This window comes from Lepidochelys olivacea (assembly GCF_965140295.1).
Source record: "Lepidochelys olivacea isolate rLepOli2 genome assembly, chromosome: 8".
NCBI classification, from domain to species: domain Eukaryota; kingdom Metazoa; phylum Chordata; order Testudines; family Cheloniidae; genus Lepidochelys; species Lepidochelys olivacea.
Window position 1 is genome coordinate 74,098,818 of NC_140418.1, and position 15,034 is coordinate 74,113,851.

The 15,034-nt window shown below is 42.0% G+C and overlaps 1 protein-coding gene across 1 annotated transcript in view; it reads left to right on the top strand.

Moving 5' to 3' along the window:
- The window catches only part of ABCA4 (ATP binding cassette subfamily A member 4), a 112,791-nt gene that overhangs the window by 91,973 nt on the left and 5,784 nt on the right, over positions 1-15,034 (top strand). The window contains exons 38-46 of the mRNA XM_084637791.1: positions 2,147-2,262; positions 6,380-6,527; positions 7,591-7,714; positions 8,652-8,781; positions 9,720-9,840; positions 11,031-11,093; positions 11,206-11,312; positions 13,435-13,576; positions 14,199-14,333. Coding sequence (XP_084493917.1) covers positions 2,147-2,262; positions 6,380-6,527; positions 7,591-7,714; positions 8,652-8,781; positions 9,720-9,840; positions 11,031-11,093; positions 11,206-11,312; positions 13,435-13,576; positions 14,199-14,333 — 1,086 coding nt within the window. The remainder of the gene's footprint in view (positions 1-2,146; positions 2,263-6,379; positions 6,528-7,590; positions 7,715-8,651; positions 8,782-9,719; positions 9,841-11,030; positions 11,094-11,205; positions 11,313-13,434; positions 13,577-14,198; positions 14,334-15,034) is intronic.

Genomic DNA, 15,034 nt, shown 5'->3' on the forward strand with positions numbered 1-15,034 from the left:
TAGGTGAACACAGACCCAAACTCTTGGATCTTAAGAACAATGAAAAAGCAATCAGGCTCTTAAAAGAAGAATTTTAATTGAAGAAAAAGTAAAAGAATCACCTCTGTAAAATCAGGATGGTAAATACCTTACAGGGTAATCAGATTCAAAACATAGAGAATCCCTCTAGGCCAAACCTTAAGTTACAAAAAGACACAAAAACAGGAATATACATTCCATTCAGCACAGCTATTTTACCAGCCATTTAAACAAAAGGAAATCTAATGCATATCTAGCTAGATTACTTACTAATTTAACAAAAGTTCTGAAGAGCATTCCTGATCTGTTCCCGGCAAAAGCATCCCACACAGACAGACAGACCCTTTGTTCCCCGCCCCTGCCCTCCAGCTTTGAAAGTAACTTGTCTCCTCATTGGTCATTTTGGTCAGGTGCCAGTGAGGTTATCCTAGCTTCTTAACCCTTTACAGGTGAAAGGGTTTTGCCTCTGGCCAGGAGGGATTTTATAGTTCTGTATATAGAAAGGTGGTTACCCTTCCCTTTATATTCATGACAATAGCAGACTCCAGAAGGAGCCCAGTTCCAGCCCTTCTCATTTAAAAAGAAGAGAGTACATTAGGGTTGGGTCCACAGGGTGCGTAAAACATGAGCACTTGAAGGGATCGTCAGGGGTTCAGCTAGGACCTCACAGGAAGGATATAGAGGGCAGTAATTTAGTATATGAGGGGAAGAAAGTAGATAGTCTGGATTTTGTACACCGTACTGAAACAGACAGTCATGCTAGCCTTCCATCAACTTTTAAAATCATTGCGAGGAGTTTTGTCTTAGCACTTGTTCTAGACATATTAGCTAATGCTTCTTATGCTATAAAAATGCCTTTCCCTGTGCCTTATGAACCTTTGATCATTCTGGTCATATAGTATTACTAAAGTAATAAACATAAATACTGGGCAGGGGGATGGCTGAGCTTGCTGTCACTTTATCCTCCTATTGGTATATAGCAGCAGTTCAATTTAGTGGAGTGAAGCCAACAAGAACTGTTCTTTTAATCTAATATATCTGTGTTTCTATTGCCCCAATACCTTACATATATATATCTGTTACATAAATTAGAGTTTACAGTCCTCATCCTGCTAGCCCAGGCTGGAAATATAAATCTATGAAGTGCAGTTAGATTTCTGTTGTTCCCCAAATGGCATGACATCACCACCACCCTGGACAAATTTAGTATCCTAGGAACCTGCTATGTAGGAAGATAGGGGAACCAAGCAAGGGATTGTTAGGGAATCCTGAGCAATTCTTGTACTTTGCATTGGGTTACATTGTGTCCCTGTTCAAACAAAGACACAAGGGCGCAGGAGTGGGAGTGAGGGTCTCTCAGGCCTGGTCTACCCTACAGAGGAGCCTCGCTGCCCTGGGGGTTACAGCCAGAGCCCCTCCGCCTGGCTGTCAAAGGCAGCAACAGACAATGTAAACAACACAGTGTCTACACAGACACTGCATTGACCTAACTACATTGACCAGTGGGGCTCCGGCTGTCAGCTCCCCACAATACCCCACTTCAGTCAGTATAGGCATGCTCTGCCGACGGAAGGAGCATAGAGTGGACACAAAGAGCCGATTTAATTACTGCAGGTTTCAGAGTAGCAGCCGTGTTTGTCTGTATTCGCAAAAAGGAGTACTTGTGGCACCTTAGAGACTAACACATTTATTTGAGCATAGGCTTTCGTGAGCTACAGCTCAAGCTCACGAAAGCTTATACTCAAATAAATTTGTTAGTCTCTAAGGTGCCACAAGTACTCCTTTTAATTACTACAGTGGCTGTAGGTCGACTTAACTTAAGTCAAGTTGATTTTGTAGCGTAGACATGCCCACAGAAAGAGCTGTTGCAAATTATTTCTCTTCCCCACACGCCAATACTTTGGACAATTGGGGAGGAGGAATTGTGCCTCTCTGAGGCATGGTGCCTCTATGCAGATCACTTACAAACTGCCCCTTCTGATGGGCTGCCTGCCAGCTAAAGGCACGATCTAACCCATTATTTCCAATGCCCCTCAATTTAAAACCGTTTTGGAGCAGATCAGTAGGCCTGGGAATGTTTGCAGCTCTACAGGGCTCACACATCACACTTCTTCCTTTGCTGTGACAGGTGAATTACACAGTGAGTGCTGGTATGGTTGTGGGTATATTCATTGGATTTGAAAAGAAAGCCTACACGTCTCCAAGCAATCTCCCTGTACTTATTGCATTGCTGCTTCTCTATGGGTAAGTCTTCCAGGCAATTTATTCATGTAGAGTCTAGTAAGCAGGCAGTGACCTTTATTTTCATGTTAGAAACAAATTTCAGGTTGCTAAGCTTGGTAGTGAGTGATGTCTAGTTTTAAAGAGGTATAATCTAGTGGGCACAACAGAGCACTGGGAACGAGGAACTTGTTGGTTCTAATCCCAGCCCCAACAATAATTTACTATATGGCCATGAGTAAGACACTTAAGCCCTCTACCACAGTCTTCCCATCTGCAAAGTCAGGACATGATATTTATTTACTATCTCACAGGGATGTTTTGAGAATTAACTAGCTAATTGGGCTGGACAGGATTTGGAGGGATGGAACTTTTTATGGCTAATTATTAGTAATAGCCATTATTATGGTAGGGCACAAAGGTCCCCATCCGAATTGAGGCTCCATTATGCTAGACACTGTGCAACCACAGATAAAGACAAAGGAGGCAGTATAGCTTAGTGGGTAGAGTACTGAACTGGTACTCAAGAAATCCAGGTATAGTTGCTCTGTTCACTCGGGTGAATTTGATGAACATTTCATCTCTCTGTGCCTTGGTTTGTCTATCTGTAAAATGCATAAGTATACTGACCCTCCTTTGTAAAGTGCTTTGAGATCTACTGATGAAAAGTGCTGTATAAGAGCTAGGTACTAAAGAGACACAGCCTACAATTGTAACTGACACAAGGATTCTGATCCCCAGCTCTGCCACATGCAGCAAAATGGGTTTACTAATGTTTACGTACCTCACAGAGGTATTGAGTCTTAAAGGTGAAATTGGACTTGTGTGCTGTTCTGCTGCTTTCTGACAGATAAAGAAGGTCTAAATGTTTTTTTTTAACCCATATATTTTGTTTGTTTTCTACTCCTAGAAATTCTAGAAATATCAGATCTTGTTTTCTGAGGTTTAGCTGAGGTACTCGTTGGCAATCTTAAATATCTACTGTGAACTTTTTCAGCCTCTATCTGAAGGGGTGGAATGTATTCAGTCTTTAACAAATAGGCCATTTCTTCCAGCTGTTTAAGCAATTCAGTTAAATAAGTGTTTGCAAAAAGAGTTTTTACAAGACTGAATAAAATTCACTTCCCCTCTCAGTTAGTCAGGGTTCACTTTTAATCTCACAACCCTACTAGTTCTGCAGCTGTCCACAGTGTCCGCTACATAAAATAGATCAGACAAGATCTGAATTACTAATGTAAAACAACAAGCAGCTTTTTATCTTTAAACACAGGGGCCTTCCAGGCCCCCTTCATACACCACAAAGAAGCCTAGAATGGGCAGAAATCCAATTTTGCTTTTTCTTTAGCGGTCACCTTTAATGTGCTGAGGTTTGTCAGGCACTTTGGATGGAAGGCATTATACAACTGCTGAGCATCATTTAGTGTCTGCAAAGTACTTGAAGATGAAAAACGTTAAATAAATGATGGATACTGTTTTATTTCTAGTCACTTCCCCATGCTTTTTCAAAGTTACAATAGTGCAATCACTAAGAAGTGTGGTCACTAGTTAAAGACACCTAAAAGCATTTAATCAGAATAGGCAGAGGAATTTTACAGGCATAAGAATGTACTATATTAAAAGGAGTGTGTTTCTGTTGTTTTAAAAGCATCTGTAAAAATGAAGAAATGTTTGCCAAAAAGCATCCCATGTGAGTCATTTTCAACTTCCACTTGTGACCATAGCCAGGTTTTAAATACGTCTTCAGAGGCAAGAGCTAGTGCACGATCCCCACTGCATCATCTTGTGATTTTCTTTTAGCAGCAAATTGTGAAACTTGTGAAATTGTGTCATCTACTTAGCCCCCAGTTTGTACATACCAGGAATGTATGACACAGTTTGGAGCAATTCAGCACAGTTGTCACTGCAGCTTCTCCTTGTCAGACTGTTTGCTGCCCAACATTATCAGTATGTTAAAGAAGCATACTGTTGTTCTGCTGCTGAATCAACACCTGATATAGTGTGACAGTTCTTTGGGTACTCAGGACTCTGAGGCCAGGTCTACTCTACAGATCTATATCAGTATAACTCTGTCACTCAGGGGTGTGAAAAATCCACACTCCCTGAGCAATGCAGTTATACCAACCTATCCCCCTGTACAGACAGCGATATGTCAACAGGAGAGCTTCTCCCATCAACACAGCTATTGCCTCTTGGGGAGGGGGATTAACGACGCCCATGGGAGAAGTTCTCCTCGGCATAGAGCATCTTCACGTGTGCTACAGTGGCGCATCTGCATTGGTGGAGCTGCACCAATGCAGCAGTTTAAGTGTAGACCTGCCCTTAGTCATCTTCTTACCCTCACCTCTAACAAGATGGAGTCTTTTGTGCGGTAGTGGGTGTCTTCTCTCTAACACTGTCAGCCCTTCTGCCACTCAAGCACTCTCCCCTGGGCTTATGCCAGCCCTTCCTTTGCCAGGCAGGTTAACAGTAGGTGCACCCCAATCCCCAAATCCCTTTGAATCATTCTGCAGTGGTCTCCAGCCCCTGACATTGGCTACTCCCAGAAATTCCAGATTCTCTGCACCCAAAAGTGCAGTGTACCCCAATTTGCCATTTTGTCCTTAAACCAGCACTCCTGTAAACCATACAGCACTTGTGAGCACTTATAATAGAACAAAAGTAGGTTTGTTTAAGAAAAATAAAGATTGAACTAGAAACAAGAGAGTGGGGGGAAACAAGTGTTTACAATATAAAAGAGGAAGCTGGATCTACATTTATCAATAGTTACCTATCCAATATAATAAAGTAGATTTCCCCCAAAGTTCAGTACTTTGCAGAGCTGGCTGGTTTCTCAATAATCAGGATCCAAATATTCATGAAAGCCCCCTGCCCTTTAAAGGTTTCCTCAGTGAATGGATCCAGAGTGTCTTTCCCCACACTGTGCTTTAGTGAAGTCCTTTGTTTCTGTTCACAGGCAGGGCGAACCCTGACCTAGTTGCAAAGTTTCTTTTCTACCTTTGAGTGGTTTTGATTGTATGTCATTGTCTCTGATGGTTTTCCATTGACTGTTCTGTGATGTGGCAAGGATAGACAATAGAACCTTGCATTACCTTGCTGACTGACTAGGGAGGGTGACAACTCCTTTTTGGTTAAAGGGGTCCTCATTGAGACACATTACCTGCTGCTGACTAATTTCTTCTCCAATTCCATAAAGCAAACTTTCAGTATAAATACATTGTTCCTTAAATATTACCTGTAGGAACATCTCACAATGATTGAGTCTTGACAAGTTATAAGCTTTCTGTAGATACCCTACATGTTGCTCTTTATGGATAAATATTCTGTAAGACATGTGTTAGGTGTAGTGAGTCTGTCAGGTCTGAGGCGAGAGCTGTTTGCAAAGAACAGGGGACACTTTGCCAAGGGGTCTCTGTGTCATAAGTAGTGGCATAGGGAACCCCAAGCTGGGTTGCAGATCAAGTGTGAGATGCATTGGTAGAGCTAAGAGAACATAAGTTTGTAAAGTATCAACCTCTGCTATGTTCTGCTCAAACCAGTATCGTGTTAGTGTCTCACTTTTATGACCTCAAAATTTCACCCATGATATTTTTTATAATAGAAAATTAATCATGTGCAATTCCTTCACTTATGTGCAGTTGCTGCCCTTATAATCACTAAAATCCTTGACTGATGAAGTGTTGTTAACCTCTAGTAAGTAATTGTGTCTGATTTTTCTGGCCAGTTCCAGGGGTTGAAATAGTGGTATTTGGCAAAACCACACAGCTCATTTACTACATCTAACCTTTACCTGCTTCTCTCATAGATACAGAGTTCAGCTGTGGCACTCATGGCTTGTCCAGAGATGTCAGGGTAGTCACCTGCTGTGTGGTGGTGATTGCCATACAGGTGTTAGTTTGCTAAAATCTCATCAATTTCACCTGATGCTGTTGCTTCACATTTGAGCAGCGAACAGAACTAGGCAGATGGGGAAAAAAAGCCATTGTGTGGTAACCAAAGCTTGGAGTCCGAATGAAATCTCTGATTAGTTCTGAGATTTCGCCATGTATGGGACAAGGAGAGGAGGGCTCAGCATATGTCTCTGATTGACAAACTAAAGGGAATACTCAGAAGCTGATACGTTGTGTTTCTGTCTTTCACACAGGTGGGCAGTAATTCCCATGATGTACCCAGCGTCCTACCTGTTCAGTGTTCCTAGCACTGCCTATGTTGCATTGTCTTGTCTTAATCTCTTCATTGGTATCAACAGCAGTGCCATTACATTTATCCTGGAGTTGTTCGAAAATAACCCAGTAAGCAATGTTTTCATGGAGACCTTGATTTAAAGAGCTGTGCCAAGACAGCATACTGCATGTAAGGTGTCCCAGCCTAGTATGTGGCGGGTCACCATCTGTAGTAATTGTGTTTTCGCCCTCCGCTGACCTTTCTGGGAGTGAGTAGGGAAGACGCTACTGGCTGTATGTGGACTTGGAGGGTGGAGAGCTCTGAGTGAAGCCAAAGGAACCAAATGAAGTGGGGGTAGGCACAATTGACTTGCTGAGCTACCAGCCACACACACACAAAGGAATGACAGTGAAGTGCTTTTGATCAAGGAGAAAAAATCCATCTTGAGCCACTGCCAGGAGCCAGCTTCTTCCTCAGAGTGGTACATGTGATGATACAGCGTGTTTGCTTGGCCTGGAAAAGATGATGGTTTTGGCTCACCTAGCTTCATGATTTCATGTGCCAGCGTTATCAGGCCCTCTGGCACTGTTATCTATCCATTCTCCTTTGTATTTTCAAAAATCGTGTGTGTGCTCCTTCACAACTTCTTGCTGTGATAACATGACAATACAAGCCAGTGCTGCTCAGCCTGAGGTGCAACAGGCCAATGTTATGTTATGTTCTGAGACTGAGTCTTTCCCAGATTATGCTCGTCCTTTTAGAGTTATACTCCTGGCATTAAAGACATCATAACTGGCGAGCAAGAATCTTTCTGTTCAAGAGTCCCTGTCCCAGTTTATAATGGATGGGGACAGAATGACACATTGCCTACAGTACATACAATAATATTTCAGTGTGAAGAAGGTGAAGAAAACATTTCTTTTCTCACTGGCATTTTTTTCCACATAAAACTCCCTGTTAATTTGCTTCATTTGCTAGAGTTGTCCTACTACAAACTATATCCCTATGTTCTATTTTGCAAGTCTTTGGTGTATAGACTGATAGATACTCTAACATTATCTCTGTTTTCAGAACAGAGAAGACCTAATTTCACTGATATGACAGAGAACTGAGTATTCATTTCACTTTTTTCTTAAATAAAATGCTCTAAGATGCCTGAGTTTCACTCCATATGTTGTTTCCATATGTTAGTCTTTGCAGAAATTCAATAATACACTGAAAAATATGCTGATGATCTTCCCACATTTCTGCCTGGGCCGTGGACTCATTGACCTAGCCATGAACCAAGCAGTGACAGATGTCTATGCCAGGTTTGGTAAGTAATAGCTAGTAACTTCAAGGAACGTTTTGAAACCAATGCTGATCATGTCCATACCTGTCATGTCCATGTCCATGTCCATACCGAAGATATATAAGGACTGGTGGCTGTTTCTCAAATTTCCAACTTTTTCATGTCTGTATGTGTGTCATGAATGGTCAGAACAAAAGTTCAACCCTTTTAAAGGAGTTGCAATACACCAATACAACTTTAAATGCTGCGTGGGGTATGGCCCATACCAGTAGTCTGTGTCCTAAGTGAAACCATTTCTACTGTACTTAGATTCTGATCTGCCTTCATTTTTTGCCCTTTCATAGTGGGTGGGTTTGAGAAGACAGAAACACTAACATCCTCTACCAGACTGCAGGGCTTTGAAGACTGGCATTGAAACTAATAAGTGAAGTCCCTGCTTTCCTTGCTCTGAGCTACCTGATCCCCTAGACAATCATAGCTGGGATATATGTCTGCAATGTTAATTGCTGTCTGCTATTTTGATAGCCTTCGTACTAATTTTAAAAATGGCTGCATTTCTTTAAATGCCCCCCGTGTGGTGCTGTAGCTGCCTTTGATAAAAGAGAACTTCTTGCTGGAAAGGCAGTGATAGATCAACACAAAGTTTATTAATTTTTACTCAGAAAGGAAAATTGCCACCAGAATACCCCATGAAAATGTCTAGATATGATCTGCCACTGGCCTCATATCTATGGAGACAGCATTCATTTTTGCTCCCACATATGAGTGCCTTTAGAATTTGGTTTTGAGTTTTCAATAAGAGTCTTTATTAGGGCACCTGGGAAAATTGCAGACATTGCCTGGTAATCACATAAATTACAGATTTGCATCTGAAGTCATTACACTAATGAGTTTTGTTCTGAGGAGCAGTGTTGTGTTTGGGCTATATTTCACCTTGCTTTCTCGTGATTTCACTCCAAAGGTGAGAAGCATGTCTTGAATCCATTCCAGTGGGATTTTGTTGGAAAGAACCTGGTTGCCATGGCAGTTGAAGGCATTGTATACTTTGCTCTGAATCTCCTTATGCAGCATCATCAGATCCCCACAAGATGGTATGTCCAAAAACCCTTGGACTCAGAGATAACCAAAAACTTTCATACAAGCTTAACAAAAGCTTTGTGTCTTAGTTATCCACTGTGATGCCTTTTCTCTCCTGGAAGTCTCCCATTTGTGGTGGCTTTACAAGATTCACCCTGTTTACTTTGGCATCATCCTCAGCCACTAGGGCCCTGATTCAGGGAAGCACTTAAGAATATACTTAAGTCCCATTAACTTCATTACTTCCGTGGGATTTAAGTAGATGCTTATTTGCTCTCTTAAAACAGAAATGTTTTTCTGAATTAGAGTTTCAGGGTTAACTTATTGTATTAGGTAAACTGTGGTATTTAGTCCCCAAAGTGAACTTTTAAAGCTTCCAAGTGACTTAAATGCTGATGAGAGGTGCTGGCCAGGAAGTCCCATGGACTGCAGCCCTCTGTTTATGCACAGCACAGTAACAGCATGGGCAGCAGCTTCCCACACTGCTTCTTAAAACTGCCTCACTCCCACCAGGGAGCTTCCTCCAGGCGTGAGAGTGTAATTCATTCGCAGATGTGATTGCCAGCAAGGGTTCCAAGGATATAGTTTCACATGGACAGTTTTCCATTAAGAAGTAGACTGAGACCATCAGCTCTGTATATCTAAGGCTTTGACTGAGCACTGCGTTGTGTCAGATTCAAATTACTGATGGAGGAATGAACAGATTGATGTCCCATTACAAACCCCTTTGATCCACCCATGTGTTCACAGTACTTGGGGTTTAAGATGGAGAAGTCTACTCAAATCCAAGAGTGCTCCAGTTAATGTCATATTATAAAACTAAGGTCTTCTCTCTTCATCTAGTCACATTTCCTGGCAATCATCTAACTATGATTTCAGGCTCTGCTATTGTAATTGTATTGTGCCCCATGCTATTCACATTTTTTTCAACGAATCTGTTGCATTTCTTTAGGTTTTCTGAGCCTGCTAAGGTGCCTATTAGTGATGAAGATGAGGATGTTGCAGAGGAAAGACAAAGAATTATGAATGGAGGAAACAAAACAGATATCTTAACATTACAAGAACTGACCAAGGTAATATTTTGAGAATTTTAAAATGTATGTTCGGTTTAGTTAGAAACTTATCTGGGATGCAGTCTATTGACAGAATATTGTTCCAGAATGCACTTGAACAAGTGGACAATATAGTTTTCAAAACCAATAAAATTTTAAAAGCAAGGTTTTCCACCTTTACTTGCCTACTGCCCTCTGATCAAAGAAATCAAACCAAAGTCATAGATTTTGATATAGAAAAGTCCAGTATGGACAGGACAAGCTTCCCTACTCACACCCAGCCTAACCCTATCCAAGATCTACCATCTCCCATAGACCGTGATTCTCCACCTAGCCCTTCATTATGGGCTGTTCGGTTTCCATTTGTGAATCCCAGTCTCCACTTCTCTCTCATTTAGCTGGTTTCACATTATAAGACTAGGAGACTCTCACAGGGTATGTGTACATTGCAGTCGGGATATGTGGTTGCAGCATGTGTGTGGACATACACAAATTAGCTTTAATCTAGCTAGCTCAGGTCCTGGAGCAGTGAAGCCATGGCAGCATGGGCTTCAGTTTGGACTGTACAAGCCCACCTGGGACCCTGGGTAATTATTCAGGCAGCTAGCCTGTGCTGAAGTCCATGTTGCCGCGGCTTCACTGTAATCGGTATGCAAGCTAGCTAGATTAAAGCTAACTCAGGTATGTCTACATGTGTTGCGATCACACATCCTGACGGCAGTGTAGACAGACCCACTGTGTGGTGCTAGCTAATCTTCTCTCCAAAGATTGAAAACATCTGCATGATGTTCTCAGCCTCTTGCCCCAGCCCGAGGTACAGACATTAAGACGACATACCCATTGCTGTCGCCCTATGAATGGAAGTACTACATCACTCCTCACAGTCTTAATTTCCTTTATTGTTCTATCTTGTTTGGTACATCAGAGACATTTTGTTACAGTGAAGATTCTGGGAGCTACCTCCATAATGCCTAGAACTGAACTGGCAGGTTCGATTAGGATGATAATGGGTAAAATGGCTCCTAAATAGGGCAAATGTTTGACTCAGTGGAATGTTTGCACATTTTTTTTAATTGCTCTAAGATTATATTTTATTCCTGTCAAGCATTTGCAGTCACCTAACTCCAACATTAGTAAACTGTGAAGTTCAGAGGATTCCCTCTGCTATAGATGTCTTGTAATAGGAATTTTTATTTCTTCTCTCATTCTAGATTTATGCAGGCAGACACAGGCCCGCCGTAGACAGACTCTGTGTTGGCGTTCGTCCAGGAGAGGTGGGTCATTCAATAGCTCTAGATTACACTTCGTAGATCAATTCATATTTTATGATCCCATTGGTTTTCAAGGGGAAATACTTAAGAATGTGATTAATTTTATAATTTAAAGTGCTTTGGTCTCCTGGGAGTGAATGGAGCTGGCAAGACGACAACCTTCAAAATGCTGACTGGGGATACTGACGTGACATCTGGTGATGCTGTAGTGGCTGGCAGAAGGTAAGCTCTTTAAAAACACCACAAGAGCCCAATCACCAATGGATGTGTTCACATCACAGAAGCCATTGCTACGGCTGGCACTCACTGGCAACCTGTGTTGACAGTCTCAGCAGATACAGAGGGTGGGGAGAAGTTTGTACTGCCATTGCCCTTGCTGTACCTGTCCTGTGGATAAATAGAGGGCTTCACCCTGAATCAAATCAATTAAGAGTCCAGCAAAATGAAGCCGCCTTATTTGAGAAGTTCCTAATTTCTTTTGCTCTGTTCTGTGGAGACAGCTGCTTGCAAGATCCTAGGGAAGTTTAGACTGAAAAATGAACAAAAATGGATACAGGGATTAGCTGAATGTTTTTTGTTGTGTGATTGATTTTGTGTTAGAAGATTTGCAACTAATTAATGTAATTGCTAGAGATGAGACTCAACAACAAAAATCAACCAGTTATTGAGCTCCCTCAGGTATGGGGGTCTCATAAATATAAAGGGAAGGGTAAACACCTTTAAAATCCCTCCTGGCCAGAGGAAAAACCCTTTCACCTGTAAAGGGTTAAGAAGCTAGGATAACCTCGCTGGCATCTGACCAAAATGACCAATGAGGAGACAAGATACTTTCAAAGCTGGAGTGGGGGAAAAACAAAGGGTTCTCTCTATCTGTGTGTTACTTTTGCCAGGACCAGAGCAAGAATGCAGGTCAGAACTCCTGTAAAGGGCTAATAAGCAATCTAGTTAGATATGCGTTAGATTCTGTTTTGTTTAAATGGCTGATAAAATAAGTTGTGCTGAATAGAATGTATATTCCAGTTTGTGTGTCTTTTTGTAACTTAAGGTTTTGCCTAGAGGGATTCTCTGTGTTTTGAATCTGATTACCCTGTAAGGTATTTACCATCCTGATTTTACAGAGGTGATTCTTTTACTTTTTCTTCAATTAAAATTCTTCTTTTAAGAACCTGATTGTTTTTTCACTGTTCTTAAGATCCAAGGGTTTGGGTCTGTGTTCACCTATGCAAATTGGTGAGGATTTTTATCAAGCCTTTCCCAGGAAAGGGGGTGTAGGGCTTGGGGGGATATTTTTTGGGGGAAAGACGTTTCCAAGCGGGCTCTTTCCCTGTTATATATTTGTTAGATGCTTGGTGGTGGCAGCAATAAAGTCCAAGGGAAAAAGGTAAAATAGTTTGTACCTTGGGGAAGTTTTAACTTAAGCTGGTAAAAATAAGTTTAGGGGGTTTTTCGTGCAGGTCCCGACATCTGTACCCTAGAGTTCAGAGTGGGGAAGGAAACTTGACAGGGGGTATTCAGATCCAGAGAAGGATCAGCACCCTCTAATGTCTAGGGCTCTTTAGACCTGGGGTTTGGGACTTGGGGCCCATCTCTGGCGATCTCTAGCTGTTGCTTAAATTGCATTAGGGTGACACTGTGAATGGATGCTTCAATTGCATTAGGGTGACACTGTGATTGGATATTTCATGATCTGGCATTTTGAATGTTTCATTGTGCTATAGAGATCTTTCTTTCCATGTGGAATGCCGTAGCTCTTTAAGAATGTTTGTTGTTTAATGCTTCGGCCCATACTGCGTTGCAGACTGTAACTCTCAAACAGCAGAGGCCGACAGTAACTTAGGCCACAAGAAATTATCTGTTTTATTTCACTTCTCCCTCCATTTCCTCCCAACCCAGAAGCAATGTCAACACTGTTTCCTACCTATGTACGCCAGAGGATGCACTCTAAGATTAAACTGCCTGATTTGTTATCTAGAAATAAACACTATTAACAAAATACAGTTTGCTGAATGGCTGCTTGAATAGGAGCTAACTTTACTTGTCTTTAAGTCAATTTACACACTATGATTTAACTGCAGCAGAAAAAACAAGGGAAGGGGAAATGGCTTTGCACGCTTAGTAGGAATGAGTAGACCTTATTCACCACACTCTAGCCATCATACAGTAGAGCACCTGCTCTGCAGCTGAAAATTTAGCAAAGTCTTACACTGTGAAATTCATTTCTAGGCTGATTTCACTAATGAGGGAGATGTTGCCCACAGTAGAAAGGACGTCTGATTCTCTATCCCAGACCTAGCTATTAGCATTTCTTCAGTCAACAGACTTTGCTTTTCCTTTCTTTCTCCAGTATATTGACCCACATCTCTAATGTCCATCAAAACATGGGCTACTGTCCACAATTTGATGCTATTGATGACCTCCTCACAGGCCGGGAACACCTCCATCTCTATGCACGCCTGCGAGGGGTTCCTGCAGAGGAAATCGAGGGGGTACGAACAGTCTCTTCATCAGCTTTCTTGGTTACGATAAATATTTTAGATGTTTGATTGGGCCCCTCTAAGATCAAGGACAATAATTTTAAATTTGGCTTGACTTTCCGTGCCTTGAAATTCTGGGTGCGGTTCAAGTCATTTGGACAGCTAAGTTCATGATTGCACCAGAAATCCAGGTACCTAGTCATCCTGGAGGCATGAACTGCACCTGCAAAAGTGAGGGATTAAAAACAGAAACCTGACTAAGGCTTGCTAAAAATGTGGCTACTGGGGCTTAAAGCTGGACTGGTGCTTTCTCCAAATTACATGTTTATTTTGTTCTTGTCTTAGAGAGGAGTGTGTGTGTGTGTGTGAGAGAGAGAGAGAATGAGAATGAGAATGAAAAGCATATTCTAAAGGAAAAAATTAGAATGTTGTAGAGAAGCAAAATTTCACCCATCATCACAAACACTTGTGCTCACTGATGGACTCACCCTAATTCCAGTTCTGAAATACATGTGCTAAAAGATGAGGTTTTGCTGTGGCGCTGCCTAGCAGTGGCAAGTGTGCAGCTATCACCAGCTGTGCATGCGGTTCACTATCTGCTTTGTGAAAGAAGAATGACTTTTCTCTCCCACAGGTTGCTGACTGGGGGATTCAGAAGCTGGGTCTCCAGATGTATGCAGACCAGCTGGCAGGCACATACAGTGGTGGTAACAAGCGCAAACTCTCCACTGCCATTGCCCTGATAGGCTGCCCTCCTCTTGTCCTGCTAGTAAGTGTCACAGTAAAGTAGCTCTGTGATAATGCATTCTGTGTGTGAGCAATAAGGGGCTGATCCAGAGAGGTGCTGAGTACCCTCAAGCCAATGGCATTCTCACTAGCTTGATTTCACTGGGAGGCAGGGATGCTCAACACCTCATAGGATTGGGCCCTACATGACTGCCATAGGAAAACTTTTCAACAGAGATGGGCTTGAGTTAAAATCTAGGATCCAAACATCACTGAATTTAGGGAAAATTCAAATCCGTTTTGTGTCTCAGAGCCACCTCTGCTTTTTAATGGAGAATGAACCAGAGAACAACCATTACAGTCAGAAGAACATACCTGGCTGTGTATGGGCCATACCTGACTGACAGTGCCATCAGATGTACCTAGCAAAAGAAAAGTGCAGGTGGAGTATAGCTAGTCTCTTCCATCAACAGCGTTTTGGGAATAAAACATGTAAATAATATTTCAATTATTCCTTAAATTATAATGTTAGAGTATGTGACAGAGTGCCAGGCAAGAAAGGTTGAGTCAGCACTGTGTTCCCAGCAGCTCCAATCAAGCAAAGCAGATTGGAGCTGATTAAGTAGAGGTGCCTAATTTGTGGGTGGGGCAGGGCAGACAGGCTAATTCTGCCATTAGGCAGAGCCCACAAATAGGCACAGGAAGGAAGTGGAAAGGGAGGAAGCAGGCAGGTAGGGAAGGGAG